Raw genomic sequence first — 18,113 nt, forward strand, 5'->3', positions numbered from 1 at the left:
ACATACAAAAATATATCCTAATTGACAGCCAACTCACCTGAAGTCACCCCTAGATCCCCCAAATGCTGGTCCCATCTATGCCTCTCAGAACAGCAAACATTTAATGAGGGTGCGAGCACAGGACCAACATACCTATCCTCAATTGCTGCCAGGCTACATTCCAGAGAGTACTGTATGTTCCTGTTCAATTTAAATTGGATATCAAAGTTAAGCCAATTAAAAAAAAATAACATTTTAACTTGTCACTGGGAGGAAAACAAAAAAAAAAAAAACACACCACAAAAAATACATGTATTTTTACTTATTGGCTCATTACGAATGGTCACACATTTGTCATTTTTTGGTTAGATGAAATTCTGCCTTTTGTTTCATAATTGAGTCCTAGCTACAGTTACAAAGTACGCAGCGTAGCCTATTAATAGGTCTATTGTTACGCTCATGTAGTATACATTGGAAAGTTATACAAGAGAACAGTAAATTAGCAGCAGCTTAATAAGAAAGGAATTACTCTCACATCGGTCATTGCCTAGTTTTTAGATCAAATTTTGCTGCATATTCAGATAATGTTAAATATCATTTATTAAAGAACATCGGGACGGATGTAATGACGCCCGAGTTCAGCGGCCGTGAAGGGATGCCGGCCGAACTCTTCCTTTTTTTAAAGTGGCAATCACTTACAAGGCATAGTTTTGCCTTGTAAGTGATTGCCCCTTTAAGAAAAACATCCAAGTTCGGCCAGCAGCCCACGTGGCCGCCGAACTCAGGTGTCCTTACATCCGGCCCATCATGTCTGATGGACCTCCTGTTCTTGCAGCAGCTGACATGACAGTGGTTAAACACTAAGTTTATTGAGAAGAGAATTTAGGTTCCAAGAAATAGTTCCTTCCAGTGGTTCAACATCTGATGATACAGTGCACACTCACCATAGTGCCAAAGTTTAAGAATATCATATTTCATTAATGCCAGATGGGGCACCCAGATTCGCCTACTACCATGGGAATACTTCTTTATGGGAAAACTACATTTTGACTGGCGTTCTTTAAATTATCTATACAAATGTAACGCTGGGAGCTTAATATATGTATAATTAGGGTTGCCATAATATCCCTTTAATCCAAGACATATATAAATAACAATGGTTCTGTGGCAGACTAAATTCAACCCTACATTTCACCTGGTTTTAATCAGCCACAGAACCTGTGTAAGTCACAGCTGTTCAAGCTTAAAGGGATTTATGGCAACCCTATGTATAAGGCAGAAGTCCAGTTATTAGGTAGCTTACTGTATATCTAGCATTATTTATAAAATAATGTAAAGTTTGTAATGTATAAGGAAGTTAAAAGTTACCTTAAGAAAAATCCTTCAAATATACAATTAGTATGTTACCCAATAAAATACAAAAAGATTTTCCCCAACAAACATTTAGGAATGATATCCCTAAATATCGATCAACCACAACTATTTACATGAGATTATACACATTATCACTTGTCTATGAAAAAGCGTCAACATGTTAACACAAGTTATCAAGCAGTTCTGTAAATGTGGAACTGTACAAGTATAACAGATGGAATAAAACAAACATTTCTGATGATGAACCTTAGGATTCCTATCTGATATGGCTGCCAAAGCTCCAGTAATACATGTAATAGCCACACTTTCTTGATCAGTTTGGATAGGTTCAATAAATTATTTTATATTTAAAATGGATCAAATAATTAACATGTGACAAATAGATGCTTATTCTTGACCAGTTGTGCAGATCTTCATGATTAAAATTAGTTGTTTTGCTGCTCTCCATTAGAATAATGTGCAATGGCCTTTTCTTGAGAAATAAACGGATTGTAGTGTTGGAGTTTATGCAGCACATTCCTGTAAACCATGTGACCACCCAGGCTGAGTCCAGCAGCCATCAATAAGTGAGTGCAGAGTCATTGAAATGGTCAAGTATGTTAGCGGCAGCTAGAATGGAAAGATCCTTTTCTTTAGGATATACAGCACGGTTGCCAGGAACAAGGCGAGCGCTAAGAAAATCAGCAGTTTGTCTGTGAGCTCACGACGATTATATTTGGTAATGAGTTTGCGACCAAGCTGAATGGTTCCAGACATGGACTTAAATTCTTCATTGGCCTCCTGGATGGTTCTGGATGAGGTGGCTGAGAAGTGGCAAATAAGAAATATATTTATTACAATTTTTGTATTGCAGGATACAGAGCCACCTTAAGAAAACAACTTAGCATCCTTAACACTATGTACACCTAAAATAATGTCAATCAAAATGTCTATGTATTTGTTTGCAAATATAGGCCCTCATTCCGAGTTGTTCGCTCTGTAATTTTCTTCGCATCGCAGCGATTTTCCGCTAATTGCGCATGCGCAATGTTCGCACTGCGACTGCGCCAAGTAAATTTGCTAAGAAGTTTGGTATTTTACTCACGGCATTACAAGGTTTTTTCTTCGTTCTGGTGATCGTTGTGTGATTGACAGGAAGTGGGTGTTTCTGGGCGGAAACTGGCCGTTTTATGGGAGTGTGTGAAAAAACGCTACCGTTTCTGGGAAAAACGCGGGAGTGGCTGGAGAAACGGAGGAGTGTCTGGGCGAACGCTGGGTGTGTTTGTGACGTCAAACCAGGACCGACAAGCACTAAACTGATCGCACTGGAAGAGTAAGTCTCAAGCTACTCAGAAACTGCACAGATAAATCTTTTCGCAATATTGCGTATCTTGCGTTCGCAATTTTGCTAAGCTAAGATTCACTCCCAGTAGGCGGCGGCTTAGCGTGTGCAATGCTGCTAAAAGCAGCTTGCGAGCGAACAACTCGGAATGAGGGCCCTAGTCAAGTTTAAACCAATTTTCACTTCTGTTCGTCCTTTTGAAACAATTAGCAATATGCTGTTTGAATGGCTCAAAACGGCTATGAGATAATTGATGTTATTCAATTGTCCCCAGTAGCCGACACTATGTGGGAGGTTTTTTTTCACCTGTTGGCAGGAAAAAAAGAATCCCCGATAATGGACCAGTTTTCGTAATCATGGCAGTGAACACATATGGATCCAGGGATCCCGGATCCATGTGTTTTCGTGCGGAAATGGATTTGGTTTCGCGCAAAAAAACAAGCTACAACTGAACTGCCCAATGATGACCATTGGGCCAAAATCGCGGTAAAAGCCTGTTTTCTGTGCATGAAGATGTATTGGATGCAATTGAATTCCCCCCATAGTATGATTTTGGAAGCATTGTTTATCCTTTTTCTCTTACATGAGACAGGGAGTTTCTGGTGTGTTAGAGAAGGATCTGAAATGTTACTGATGCCGAATAGCAAATACCTTCTCTGGAACAATACAAAAGCTTATAAACTTTGGTGTGCGTGGGAAGGATGCCCGGTATAAACCAGGCGCATATGCTGATGGTGCCAAGCTGAGTGTATCTAGCAGTAGTTGCAGCTTTGCATACACATACAATTACAGATTAAGTGACCACAAATTCCGCCTGCCTTTCAGGGTGCTACTCTGGTTACCTCTGCATCCGCCCCACAATGTGCTTCTGGGTTGCTGACTGACAAAACCTTTGTAATGTTACCAAATGGATGTAGTAAATCTGGACATTAATGACCACAATATGTTTGGGGACATGGCTACATACTGTCTGCATCAGAAATGAAACTTTCTCCCCCTCATACCTATAGTGTGCATGGTAACCTCACTCTGCTGCACTTGTTGGGACATCATTCGGCTGATGCTCATCAGGCTCTCAGTGATGCTATTTGTGGACTGGGCCAGGTTTTCTTTTGTTATTTTTCTGTTGGGAGAGGAAAAAACAAACAAAAAAGTTCCAACTGGAGAAATACATGTTTGGATTTGCTGTTGTGTTACAAAATAAAACAAACTTTCAATTTGATGACAGGATTCTACCTCATTCATCAGCAGTAACAAATCACCACCAAGTGCACAGATCCAGATTCCTCCACCAAGTGCACAGATCCAGATTCCTCCACCAAGTGCACAGATCCAGATTCCCCCACCAAGTGCACAGATCCAGATTCCCCCACCAAGTGCACAGAGCCAGATTCCTCCACCAAGTGCACAGAGCCAGATTCCTCCACCAAGTGCACAGAGCCAGATTCCTCCACCAAGTGCACAGAGCCAGATTCCTCCACCAAGTGCACAGAGCCAGATTCCTCCACCAAGTGCACAGATCCAGATATCACCACCAAGTGCACAGAGCCAGATTCCTCCACCAAGTGCACAGATCCAGATATCACCACCAAGTGCACAGATCCAGATTCCTCCACCAAGTGCACAGATCCAGATTTCCCCACCAAGTGCACAGATCCAGATTCCCCCACCAAGTGCACAGAGCCAGATTCCTCCACCAAGTGCACAGATCCTGATATCACCACCAAGTGCACAGATCCAGATTTCCCCACCAAGTGTACAGAGCCAGATTCCTCCACCAAGTGCACAGAGCCAGATTCCTCCACCAAGTGCACAGAGCCAGATTCCTCCACCAAGTGCACAGAGCCAGATTCCTCCACCAAGTGCACAGAGCCAGATTCCTCCACCAAGTGCACAGAGCCAGATATCACCACCAAGTGCACAGAGCCAGATTCCTCCACCAAGTGCACAGATCCAGATATCACCACCAAGTGCACAGATCCAGATTCCTCCACCAAGTGCACAGATCCAGATTTCCCCACCAAGTGCACAGATCCAGATTCCCCCACCAAGTGCACAGAGCCAGATTCCTCCACCAAGTGCACAGATCCTGATATCACCACCAAGTGCACAGATCCAGATTTCCCCACCAAGTGCACAGAGCCAGATTCCTCCACCAAGTGCACAGAGCCAGATTCCTCCACCAAGTGCACAGAGCCAGATTCCTCCACCAAGTGCACAGATCCAGATTCCCCCACCAAGTGCACAGAGCCAGATTCCTCCACCAAGTGCACAGATCCAGATATCACCACCAAGTGCACAGATCCAGATTTCCCCACCAAGTGCACAGAGCCAGATTCCTCCACCAAGTGCACAGAGCCAGATTCCTCCACCAAGTGCACAGAGCCAGATTCCTCCACCAAGTGCACAGATCCAGATATCACCACCAAGTGCACAGATCCAGATTCCTCCACCAAGTGCACAGATCCAGATTCCTCCACCAAGTGCACCGATCAAGCCTTGCGGTGGTGCCCGCTAGCTTGCCACTAAGTGCAGATTATTAGACTAATGTAATGGAACAGGTGGGGCATATTGTATTGCCACTTTTTGGCCATAAGACTTTGAGGTACAAGCGTCACAGGGGTAGATGTGTTACCGGGACTGATTGTGCCGGGATTTCTCTTCCTGCTTTGCCTCTATACTGAGCAGGAAGCAATAGCGTAAAGATGAATGAACATCTTGTTTGCCGGAGTGGGGCAAAGTGCCCCTGTCACCTTGCACACATCCCCGCATCCATACATGGGGGAAAAGCTTCTCCCCTATAACATCTTGAAATAATAATAATAATTATGAAATGTAAACTAAAAAAGGCGGTTTTTATTTTATGGCACAACACACGCGGCCCATCACAATGATTTATGAACTTTTCTTTTGCATATGTTTGTCACTGATTAGTCACAGTAAAATAGTTTGGAGCATTTATCAATTCTTCCATAAACAAAGTCAGTAACATTCAGTTTGCTTGTGCACAATAAATATTCCACAAGTGGTTACACCTGATTTAGCTGTAATAACAAATGCACAGGGGGGGGTCGCTTTATACCAAGAAAACTTCAGGTTTTCTTAACATTCCTGGGTGTATTCAGTCTAGTCATTTACTTGGTCATCCCAAAACACTTGATTTAGTGTTCTACATTTTACACTTGCATTCATATTTGCGTTAACTGTCAGGTTCAATTGCTCTTGCAATACAGTTAACAGCCCAATATTCTCATGCACAATTCACTGCAGGAGGGCAGAATTCAACTGTAAAAAGTTATCTGGGGGCAGGATGTATCATTACTAAAAATGCAGTAAAACCTCCAAAAACTGGCTTTTTCTGAGGTATACTACAATACATATGGATCGCCATATGTATTAGAAAGGTTCACAATACAGCAAGCCACATAGAATTCTTTGCAGCTGCAATGTGCCCATATGAAGTAAGCTCCAGAAGCTGCAACTTTCTGGAGCTTGAGCTATAGAAGTCTACGAGCTTCTTTTCAGAAGTCCCTGGAGAAAGATCCTCCCTCCCCTTGCGCATTAAGGCCCAGATTTATCAAGTCTTGGAGAGTGATAAATAGCATGGTGATAAATGACCAGCCTACAAGCTCCTAACTGTATCAATCCCAATTTGCATTCTTATAGGCCCTACACACTGGACGATATTCCTCAAAGAGATGAATGATCTCGTTCATTATTGAACGAGAACATTCTTATCTTTGAGTGTGGAGTCACCAGCGATGAACGATGCGCGGCCCCGCGCTCGTTCATCGCTGGTGCCCCGTCGGCTGTACATGCAGGCCAATATGGACGATCTCGTCCATATTTGCCTGCACTTCAATGGAGCCGGGTGGCGGGGGGAGTGAAGAAACTTCACTCCCCCTGTCACTGCCCCCCCGCCACCGGGTCGCCCGTCGCCCGTATCCGCCGTCGGGCAGCACGGCGGCGGATCTTTATATGGCCCTTTACTTGTGCCTGCATGCAAATGTTACAATGTATCACTTTGATCACGCGGGTAGAAGAGATTACCTCATTCTTGTAGAATCACCTCCATCAAGCAGCTCATCTTTTTCAAAGTTATCTATGGCCATCTTACAGGACAGATTTGCCTTCCTCCACACAGTCTGATTACTGAAATAAATGTGACAGTAATTAAACACAACGTGAACATTTGTGTTTCTAATCTACGTTTGAGATTAAATTAGATTTGTTCTTCCTCCTAAATGTAAACAGTGTGTTTCTCATGTGAGAAATGTTCTAGGTGTGTGCACTGTATGCCAAAACTACTGTACAGCTGACAACACACACACAACTTGTCTGTCTCTACATCCCCGACTTCTCATCTGCCTTTTCTGCCCAGAACACTGCTGCTCCACCCTGCCCATTACAGCGCTGTCATATACCTTCTGTAGCGGAAGTATCAATTATGGATATTCCCCCTTACACAGAGAAACCCCCTAAATGGAACAAAGACCCCATCCTCCATTTACCATTGGTGAGGCAGATCCACTTTAGCACAAAACCTCCACATGACTGATGAGGCTATAATAGATGCAGAGTTTGTGGCTACGCTATCACAATACAGACAAAGATTGTGATGTGAGCATCTCTAACAGCAATAAGAGTGACACAGGTGTTTAGTTATGAAGTGTCGGGTTGTAAAACCCTGCACTTCTGACAGTGTTTACGCCAAATATTTAAAAGGGCAATGCTGTTACTAGCCGTGTCTTGCTATTAAAAAGCATTGCTCTATTAAATATTGGGCATAAACACCATCAGAAGCGCTGGGTTTTACAACCCAATGCTTTGAAATAATCCCTATAGACTAATTTAGCATTCAATTCTCCTGGAGCCAGCCTCCTGCCATGACTCTGCTCCTCAACCTGAGGGCAAGCAAGGTGGAGGAAAGAGGCCCAAGTGAGTTGCAGAGGATGTAGGGGCAAGTATGCACTGGTGCAAGCAGGACGTTGCCTGCAGATACTATTGCCACTGCTGCAAATGCTATTTAGCTCCAAACACCACTTGTCTGTCTTTCACTCACATCTTTTACAACCTCGGCCACTTACAGAGCTCCTGCCTCTTGAACCCCTCGACCACATCTTCCTCCCCTCACATCACCTGTTTGTGTTTTACTTTTCCACCGTTCATCCATATTTTTCTCCCCACAACTCCCAGGAGATTTTATCTCACCAGTGTCCTTTTCCCATTCCTTTCAGCAAGTCTCAGTTTATGCAAACAGCGATTACACTAGTGAAAAGTTTAATGACTAAGTAATCAATATGATAAAACACAATATGTTAACTATATACAGAGGTAATATATACTGTCAGGAGTTTGGAAAAATGTTGACTTTTCACTACAAAATCTGAATTAGCTTCTCAGTCAGGAAAGGTGTCAAATACAGTATATTCAGACAATGATTTCAGGTTTATACATTGCTAGAAGAGACCCATTCCTGGCAAGCTCTTTGTCCAGGAGAAAATCACCACCTGGTGACAGCATGTAGAAGTTTGAATGTAAAGACCTGTCTCATGCAGTCACTTGCTTGCTGGTTGGAAAGAGAGCATGCTTGCATTAAAACTTGTCAAGAATACTACCTCATACCTCCCAACATGACCCTCTCCAGGAGGGACAGAATGCTCTGCTCCTGGACTTCCCTCTGAATGTATGATTGCCGGTACCTGTGCTGAAACACCTTTCTTATCTATTCACCTGTTAAAATCAGGTGATGGCAATCACAAATTAAGAGGAAGGTCCAGAAGCAGAGCATTGTGTCCCTCCTGGAGAGGGTCATGTTGGGAGGTATGCTACCTCTAGAGAAGCATTCAGAATGGGCAACTCCCCAAACATGGGAAACTTGTTTTCCTAGTCGGAGAAAGGGGTGTTCAGTGGAAAATATACATTATGCATGGAGCTTTTGGGTTGGTATCGATATCCCAGCACACAGGATCCCAACGTTCAAAATCTCAATGGATTTTGGTATTTTAACCCTATTCCACTTCTCCCACAGCTTAACCCTAAAATTTCACCCCCCCTCCTCCACCAACTCCACCGCAGCCTAACCCTAATCTTCTCCCTGGTGCCTACCCCCAGTACTTACCACCAGGATTCTGACAGTCGGGATCCTGCGCGCTGGGATATTAACCACATCCCAGAGTTTTCTTTACAATCTTTTTAAATATTACATCACAAACATCTCCCAACAAATCAGGAGACACCAGGCGAAAATCACTCTGAATATACTGTCAGACTTTATCATATGTCACATTATACAATATAACATACAGTAACTTCAGATTCTAGATTGAATTTCAACATTTATCTAATTTCACTGATGATAGGAACTTCACCTCTTTAATGGAAAATAAACCATTATGCATTTAGGAATTCAAGCAAACTAAGGGCCTTTACCATATACACACCTGAGCATCTGCTTCTTGTGACACTCCATCTCCTTCAACAAAGCTTCCTTGTCAGACTCCTTATCCTGCTCTTTGGCCATCTGCTCCAGATCCTTCCACGACAAGCATGAAAAACCCATAAATGTCACAATTTACCAGCAAAGAGCAGCTAGAACACAGAATTAGTCTTCGCTTTGTACTGTACTTCCCAATAGAGACTAATTCAACTAGCTGCACATTGTCAAGACTGTAATGTGACAGAACACGATACAATTAGGATATCCTTGGTGAGAAATAGGGCCTAACCCTTTGCAGCTCAGTTGGTGCTAGCAGAAATGACTGAAGCTAAGCCCAGGTTTGATGCTCACCGCAGGTTCTTATGGGCCCTACACATTAGGCGACCCGCCACTGAGCTGCCCAACAGCCGATACGGCAGACGGGCGACCCGGCGGCTGGTGGAGGTGACGGGGGGAGTGAAGTTTCTTCACTCCCCCCCCGTCACCCGGCTCCATAGCAGTGCAAGCTAATATGGATGAGATTGTCCATATTGGCCTGCATACATAAGCGACCCGGCACTAACGATGAACGAGCGCGGGGCCGCGCATCGTTCATCGTTGGTGCCTACACACTGCACTGAACGATATGAACGAGTTCTCGTTCATTAATGAACGAGAACTTGTTCATATCATTCAGTTATATCGCCTAATGTGTAGGGCCTATTACATTGAATCGGTCTCTGGCACTTTATTCATGTTAAAGCTATGAGTAATACAAGTAGCACCTAACTAAATCTCCCTTCGTGTCACTCACCTGGTCAGAAAGAGAGCAACCAGTTTCCCAGATTATATTTTGTAATCAAGAAAATGTATCAATTATTCAGTTAAACAATAATATAACTTATAAAATGTGTACCATTCACAACATTATGTGGTCAATTCAATTACACGTGAGAGGGGCGAGTTGCTGTTGTAACGTCATAACCCTCCCCCCACGGCCAGATCTACAGTAGCAGCTCTGAGGGGCTGCAAACAAAAATCTACAAGTCTGATTGTAATGTAAGTGCAGCATACTTGCGGATGAGACTATGTTATGCCTAATTTAATTTACCCCAATATCTTAAAATAAAGATTTGTATTGATGAATGTTTTATATTTTTAGAAACATGTTCTGCTCACATTTATTCATATAATCCTAATATTTCCAATAAATAGCCATTGTCATGCAATGTGCAGACCTACTATTAATCAACATCTATTCACATTTTACCTGTATTCTGAGTCTCAGGAGACGGAACTTGTCCTTTACTTGAGCATTGAGATCATTCAGTGTGCCTACTGGGCCTGTGCATTCCCTGATATCCTAGAAGAATCATTATTAAAGATATACAACTCATAAATCAAAGGGCAATCACATAATGCAACTACCACCACTGAAGAGACACAATGGGGCAGATGTATTAACCTGGAGAAGGCATAAGGGAGTGATGAACCAGTGATATGTGCAAGGTGATAAAGGCACCAGCCAATCAGCTCCAATATGTAAATCAACAGTTAGAAGCTGATTGGCTGGGGCGTTTATCACCTTACACATATCACTGGTTTATCACTTCCTTATGCCTTCTCCAGATTAATACATCTGCCCCAATGAACCCTGGTAATTACCTCTTCACTACATACACTGCGCTAACTGAATCCATAAATAGTAGAGAGTAATAAACAATATGTCATCTACCAAAGCACCTCCCTGACTAACAAGGATCAAAACATATTATTATTATTACATTTTATTTATAGGGAGCCACAAGTGTTACGCAGCGCCGTACAAAGGACAGTACAGGGAGACAAAACTTAGCATAACAGTAATTAAATAACAAAAATGGAGTACAGGTAACAAAGAGCACCACAATTCTCAAAACATAATACAGCTTAGATGGAAGTAGCAAGGGAGTAATCATTGTACTACTTGGGGCTGTCGGCCATAGATAGAGAGGAGCCTTTACCAGTAGGAGAAAAAGCAGGTAAAGATGGTCGCTGACTGAAATGTGTCGAGAAGAGGGCTTAGACAAGAGGAAAGAGGGCCCTGCTCTGAAGAGCTAACAATCTAGTGGGGAGGGGTGACAGACAGATGACATGAGGTGCAAGCAAGCAGGAGGAAGCCTGATGGCAGTATGCAAGCAAAGCAGAGATGTTCAAGGCGTGGGGCAGGGGGATGGAGGAGCAGCCTAAGGACTAGGTTATGCATTGGAGGGGTACGCTTTGATAAATAGGTGGGTTTTCAGTGCCCTTTTGAAGCTTTGCAAGGTCGGGGAGAGTCTAATGTCATTGTCATTTTTGGGGAATTTCACATACGATACATGTGGCTTTTTAATGGGTTCCTTCCCGTTATTGGATTCTAATATTGTAATGCTGCATTTAAAACAACAGAACATTGCTCAACCCATTTCTCATATGATAACATGTGCTACCAGTACAGAACATTTTATTGGCAAAAATCGAAAGCAGTACAAGCGATGGAGACATGGAATTAAAATTGCATCAGAAAAAATGTGTCTAAGTTGTCTATTTATCAATCAATCAGTGATAACTTTTTTTCAGAGTTTTTACCAGTCATCACTACTTTGTCCTCTCTATCAAAAGGGAACCCCTCACCCCATCACTATTGCAATATACTGCAATCCTTGCCACCTACTATGGGATTGGGAATAAAACTAATTCCGAACAGTGAGTATTTTCTCATTTGTGTATGCACAGTATGGAGACAAAGGGGAATATTAAATTTTCCCCCGAAGAGACATCGGGAGTAAAAACCCCTGATGTTTCTTCGGGTGCAGCGGGTGTGTTTTCAGGGTGAAATGGCCCATTTTCAGATGAAAATGGGGCTGTTATTGGGGATTTTGCTTTGCCTGCCTGAGGCAGGTGAAACAAAATCCCAGATAAGCCACGGCACGCGCCGGCTTATCGGGGCTAATTAGGTAACCTCGGCGGAGATACATTACACCCGACTTGCTGTCGGGGTAATTGAATATCCCTAAAAGGCTGGAGTTCTCTGGGCATATGTGGGCTCTCCAATCCACGCATGTGCAGTTATGTATAGATTACCTATTAATTTAGGGGGTTATTAAGAGTTGTTAACAAACCAAAAAAATCACACTAATGGGCAAAACCATGTGCACTGCAGGTGGGGCAGATGTAACATGTGCAGAGAGAGTTAGATTTGGGTGGGTTATTTTGTTTCTGTGCAGGGTAAATACTGGCTGCTTTATTTTTACACTGCAATTTAGATTTCAGTTTGAATACACCCCACCCAAATCTAACTCTCTCTGCACGTTACATTTGCCCCACCTGTTTGGTTTGCTAACTCTAGGATTGCAAGTCCTGGATTTCAGATTGCTTCGTTGCAAAGGAAAAGACCCCCATCCACTAAGGAATTTTATCTCAGCAATCAGTTGGATCCACTTTTCCTGCAATCTGTCTGGGAGCTTCCCGGGAGCTCTGCGATTGTGATTTGCTACTTGAGTGTATTTTCTACATGTGATTTATCTCATGCAATCTAACGTTATTAAACCTATTTCTGTGCAATTGAGATAAATATAACGTGCAGCCCGTGTGATCTGCGATTGCAATGGGAGACACACGGGAGCGCGCCTTGCATCGCAATCACACGAAAAGGACATGCAATGTGACACTTTTCATGCAATCCGTCTCAATCGCATAAAAACAGACCATATCGCACTAGTGAATGGGGGCTTTTAGTATCCATGAGTTGCTACTTAACAAAGCTATATGTAGCATCAGACTGATGTGATATATAGTGAAATGTAACTCTTTTTGCCTTCTTCATGAATAGACCCCTTAACCTCTCTCTCCAAGCTTTGATACATATGCCCTACAGAGTGTTACGTACCACAGTGATACAGCGTTCTACGGGGGAGCTCAACTGCCAGTCAAGAGAGCTAATTGCCATTGCCACTGTGTTTAAACTGCAGCACCTGCAGCCCAATTTGCCCAAAAGCGCTCGCTACCATATAGGGTAGCAAACACCTGTGAGCAAGTTCCTGCTGCCATAAAGTGCAGCAGGTGTCATGTGAATTTGGCCAGGTGAGATGGTTGTGTCTACGTTCCCTTCATGATCAGGACGTTACATCACGAGAGGGCAGAAGAGAACTTCCGCCCGTACAGCACCTTAATGTTTTATCCGTTCTCCGTTTGGCTGAGGTTATTTTGTTTTATCTATGCACCATTGTACCCTCGTGGGTTTGCTCAACTCGCCACACTTCAGGCTTGGTGTTTCGTTTCGCTCGCCACAGGTTACTATTCCAAATACTTGGTGACATGGACCCAGGGGCTTATGGGAAAGGTCCTCTCCACGAAGGGTAACTACAGGTGAGATAGCCACCAGCAACTGAAATCCCCCTACAGGCTGACCATATTATCCCTTTAACCTGGGACACTCGAATTACACAGGTTCTGTGGCTGCTTAAAACCATGTGAAATGCAGACTTGTAGTCAGCCAGCCACAGATCCTGTGTAATTCATGAGTGTCCCAGGTTAAGGGATAGTATGGTCAGCCTACCGATGATAGATGGGGCACTGAGGCTTGTTTATGCGTTCCCTTATTTCCTAGCAGGCACTTGTGAGTGAGCCCTTAGTGTACTCTCCCCCCAGTCTCCACACTAATCTCCTTGTTGCTCACACCCTGTGGTTTGAATAAGGCAGGCATAATGCATAGTAATGTGGTGCACGCCTGGCAGGGTACGGATCCATGTTGTGACAGCAGCAGCAGCCGGCTCACACACACCGTCCCTCCCTACCACCCTGGCATGCACTGAGCGATGTGCCCGGCACGGAGCATCCCCGGGAGCCGCCAGTGTACCTGGATCAGCGCTTTGATCTCCAGATCATATTTGACTATTTCCTGGTGACAGATCGCTACGTGGACATCCCGGGACGCCGCCGCCATGACTGCTACTGCCGCTGCTGGGCTGGCAGCTACGGAGCCCGGCGTGGGACACACCGATGACACCGGCTCCAGCCTGTGCTGACATCTGCTGTGCGATCTGCGCATTACACATAATAGTGTCACCCTCTGGCCGCATCTGTCTTACATAAGTGGGGGCAGCAGCCGCTCAGCGCTCACAGCATTTTACTTTAGTAGACGCCCAGACTTACTACAACTCTTTCATGACACCTAGAAAATAGGGGAAGATGTGTCAAGCTTGGAGAGGGGTGAAGCACTAACCAATCAGCGCCTGTAATTTTTTTCAATCACAGCCTGTAAAAAGACAAAGAAACATAGAATTTGATGGCAGATAAGAACCACTTGGCCTATCTAGTCTGCCCCTTTTTTTTTTATCCTTTAGGCCAGAGGTTCTCAAACTCGGTCCTCGGGGGCACATACAGTGCATGTTTTGCAGGTCTCCTCACAGAATCGCAAGTGAAATAATTAGCTCCACCTGTGGACCTTTTAAAATGTGTCAGTGAGTAATTAATACACCTGTGCACCTGCTGGGTTACCTGCAAAACATGCACTGTGTGTGCCCCCGAGGACAGAGTTTGAGAACCTCTGCTTTAGGCAATCTCAACCCTTTTTTAACCTTAATTATTTGTAAGGATATTCATATGCCTATCCCAAGCATGTTTAAATTGCTCTACAGTCTTAGCCTCTACCACCTCTGATGGGAGGCTATTCCACTTATCCACTACCCTTTCTGTGAAGTAATTTTTCCTTACATTTCCCCTGAACCTCACCCCCTCCAGTCTCAGTGTATGTCCTCGAGTTCTATTATTTCTCTTCCTTTGAAGAATATTTCCCTCCTGAACTTTAAGACCCTTGATATATTTGAAAGTTCCTAACATGTCCCCCCTTCAGGGCTGTTTCTAGCCAATTTGGCTCCCAGTGCGAGATTTAAAAATGTGCCCTCCTCCCCCCCCCCCCCCCATTGCCATCCAAAAAATGCCCCCCCCCCCCCCCCCCCCCCCCCCATAGCTATAAAAAAAACAAAAAGCATGCGCACGCCGGAGGCGCGCGCGATCCCGGCAAGGGTGTGTGACCTCATTAAAATGGGCGTGGTCTCATTAAAGTGGGCGTGGCCTCATCTGATATCATCACGGCCACCACAGGGGAAAAAAAAAAATCAAAAGTCCCCATTTTACACAGTACGGCAGGCACGTGTCCCCATTTTGCACAGTATGGCAGGCACGTGTCCCCATTTTACACAGTGTGGCAGGCAGGTGTCCCCATTTTACACAGTACGGCAGGCACGTGTCCCCATTTTACACAGTGCGGCAGGCAGGTGTACCCATTTTACACAGTGCGGCAGGCAGGTGTCCCCATTTTACACAGTACGGCAGGCACGTGTCCCCATTTTACACAGTGCGGCAGGCAGGTGTACCCATTTTACACATTACGGCAGGCAAGTGTCCAAATTACACAGTATACAGGCAGGTGTCCCCATTTTACACAGTGCGGCAGGCAAGTGTCCCCATTTTACACATTACGGCAGGCAGGTGTCCCCATTTTACACATTACGGCAGGCAGGTGTCCCCATTATACACAGTACGCAGGCAGGTGTCCCCATTTTACACATTACGGCAGGCAAGTGTCCAAATTACACAGTATGCAGGCAGGTGTCCCCCATTTTACACAGGACGCAGGCAGGTGTCCCCATTTTACACAGTACGCAGGCAGGTGTCCCCATTTTACACAGTACGCAGGCAGGTGTCCCCATTTTACACAGTACGCAGGCAGGTGTCCCCATTTTACACAGCACGCAGGCAGGTGTCCCCATTTTACACAGTACACAGGCAGGTGTCCCCATTTTACACAGTACGCAGGCAGGTGTCCCCATTTTACACAGTACGCAGGCAGGTGTCCCCATTTTACACAGCACGCAGGCAGGTGTCCCCATTTTACACAGTACACAGGCAGGTGTCCCCATTTTATACAGTGCGGCAGGCAGGTGTCAGGTGGGGGGGAAGGAAGGGAGGGGGGGGGGGAGAGAGAGACTACTTACATGTAGAGAATCTTCCCGCTCTTCGGATCGGGCCGCCTCACCTCCCTCGCGCCGGCCGCCTCCTCCTTCCAGCTTGTCTGCTCCTCCTCCATCATCCCGAGTACTCCTGCTCGGGGGGCGTGGTTTCGCGGAATGACGCGATTGCATCGTGACGTCACAAAGCAATCGCGTCATTCCGCAAAACTCCGCCCCCCGAGCAGAAGTGCTCGGGAAGAACGAGGATCAGCAGACAAGAACACACAAAGTGCCGCGGCGGGCGCCCCGTGCGGTTGCACAGCTCGCCCGCCGCAAGAAATGGCACTGCCCCCCTTTCCCTTCTCTGATTGCTCAGAAGCTGATTGGCTGGTACTTTATCTCTCTCCAAGCTTTGATAAATCCCTCCAATAGAATGTAGTAGTAAATTTGGTTTACAGTTGCCGCAAGTAAAGCTGTGTACCACCTATACAACTACTTGCCTCCCGTCTCTAACAGCCAGGAGGCTCCCGAAAATCGGTGGTGCTCCTGGCCACCCGGAAGAGTGGGCAGGTCTCCCGCATCTGGTCTTCACCTGCTGCCCAGCCACCTACTTGCCGTGTAAGGTAGGTGGACTCGGTGGGCAATGACGCGGTTCGCACTGAATCGCATCATCGTAGCAACGCCCCCTGCTTTACAATGTCCGTAATCTCTGCATTGTATGGCACTGTGTGTACTGGTGTCACTGGAGGCAGACAGCAGCTCATGCCAGGGACACACTGCTCTGCTGATCGGGAGCGCTAACACAATCAGCAGAGTGATGGTAAAAAAAATTCCATCGCAATAGCTTATATTGGTCGTATTATAAGTCATCCCATAAGCAGTGCTTCCAAACCTTCCAAATGGATATATGGGGTCTAAAGCTGTTTATATACTCATAGATCTATCGCCCATTCCATTGACGGGGAAATATATCTGTAGTGCATCGGCGTGTCATGTACCCGATATGTCTTTGAACGACGCCCTGCAGCACAGCTGATGCAGAGATAATATTTGGATATATGGGCAGGTCTAAAGGAAGATTCCCGCACCAAGAGAGAACTGTAATATATTATTACTAGTGAGATAGGTCTTTTTAATCAACAACACGTATGTATTCGTATGTATGACCGATCAAATTAGGTGCTACCCTCCAATTATATATACAGGATAGACCAGTAGAAAAAAGGAATTGGATTGGGGTTGGCTGCACTCTATCCCTTGAGGCAGTATTCAAATGTAACTTTATTAATCGTGCTTCTTAAAACAGGTATGAAACTGATTAGGTGGCGCTTAATAATACATATACAGTATAAATGAAATTAAAAATATAATTTAATAAACAATACAGACAATACAGTCACAGATAACATGAAACAGTGATAAAATACGAATACTAAAAAATTTGCTGCTTAATAAACAAATTTAGTCACTGATAAAAAAAATTGGTAGTATACCTATAAAGGGGATGTATTTATGTGACCTCCCCCTACATCCTGCCCCTTCACAATCCCGACGGTCGACATGCCGACCAACAGGGACTATTCCCACTTGTGGGTGTCCACGACACCCATAGAGTAGGAATAGAACTTGTGGCGAGGCGAGCGCAGCGAGCTCGCAAGGGGCTTTATGCACTCACCACCCCCCGCCTCCCCGACCGGGATTCCGCTGTCTGGATCCCGGCATCGGTATTCTGACCGGCGGTCTCCTTACCGCCAGTCACGCATACCACACCCCCTATAAAGGTATGAAGGTTCTGGAATTCAAACCAGAAAATAGTTATGCCGTTGCAGATGAGGAATGCTGAATAACATATATGGGTATAATGACCGGTTCATCAGACTGGCGGAGACTCTCAGTTCTTAGGCAGTCAGTCTCAATGACCGTGTAGTCCCACTTGGTTATTGGTTATGCTTTAATTAGTATTCCAATAGCATTCGTATTGTAACATAGTGCCAAAAATGAGGATAGTTTATTGTACCAGCTAACGGTCATTAGGTCGACAAGACTTAGG

At 44.8% G+C, this 18,113-nt stretch overlaps 1 protein-coding gene across 2 annotated transcripts; it reads right to left on the minus strand.

The window, feature by feature from the left end:
* Positions 1-281: 281 nt before the first annotated feature.
* Positions 282-14,211, minus strand: BNIP1 (BCL2 interacting protein 1). 2 transcript variants are annotated; one of them, XM_063928062.1, is made up of 6 exons: positions 13,969-14,211; positions 10,363-10,455; positions 9,118-9,209; positions 6,725-6,826; positions 3,679-3,797; positions 282-2,156 (listed from the first exon to the last, which is right to left on the minus strand). In XM_063928062.1, the coding sequence occupies exons 1-6, from the start codon at positions 14,158-14,160 to the stop codon at positions 1,963-1,965; spliced, it is 792 nt and encodes a 263-aa protein (XP_063784132.1). In that variant the 5' UTR covers positions 14,161-14,211; the 3' UTR covers positions 282-1,962. The 2 variants fall into 2 exon arrangements, with proteins under 2 accessions (XP_063784132.1, XP_063784133.1); XM_063928063.1 differs by lacking the exon at positions 13,969-14,211 and adding an exon at positions 13,000-13,097.
* Positions 14,212-18,113: the final 3,902 nt, after the last annotated feature.

The sequence above is a fragment of the Pseudophryne corroboree genome, chromosome 6 (genome assembly GCF_028390025.1).
Source record: "Pseudophryne corroboree isolate aPseCor3 chromosome 6, aPseCor3.hap2, whole genome shotgun sequence".
NCBI lineage: Eukaryota > Metazoa > Chordata > Amphibia > Anura > Myobatrachidae > Pseudophryne > Pseudophryne corroboree.

Excerpts from the sequence above, each read along its gene's own strand:
- BNIP1 (XM_063928062.1), bottom strand. The coding sequence starts at position 14,160 with ATGCGCAGATCGCACAGCAGATGTCAGCACAGGCTGGAGCCGGTGTCA. Across the intron at positions 10,456-13,968 it reads AGATCAAAGCGCTGATCCAG|GATATCAGGGAATGCACAGG; the intron begins GTACACTGGCGG and ends TGATTCTTCTAG. Across the intron at positions 9,210-10,362 it reads TCCTGAGACTCAGAATACAG|GATCTGGAGCAGATGGCCAA; the intron begins GTAAAATGTGAA and ends TTGTCGTGGAAG.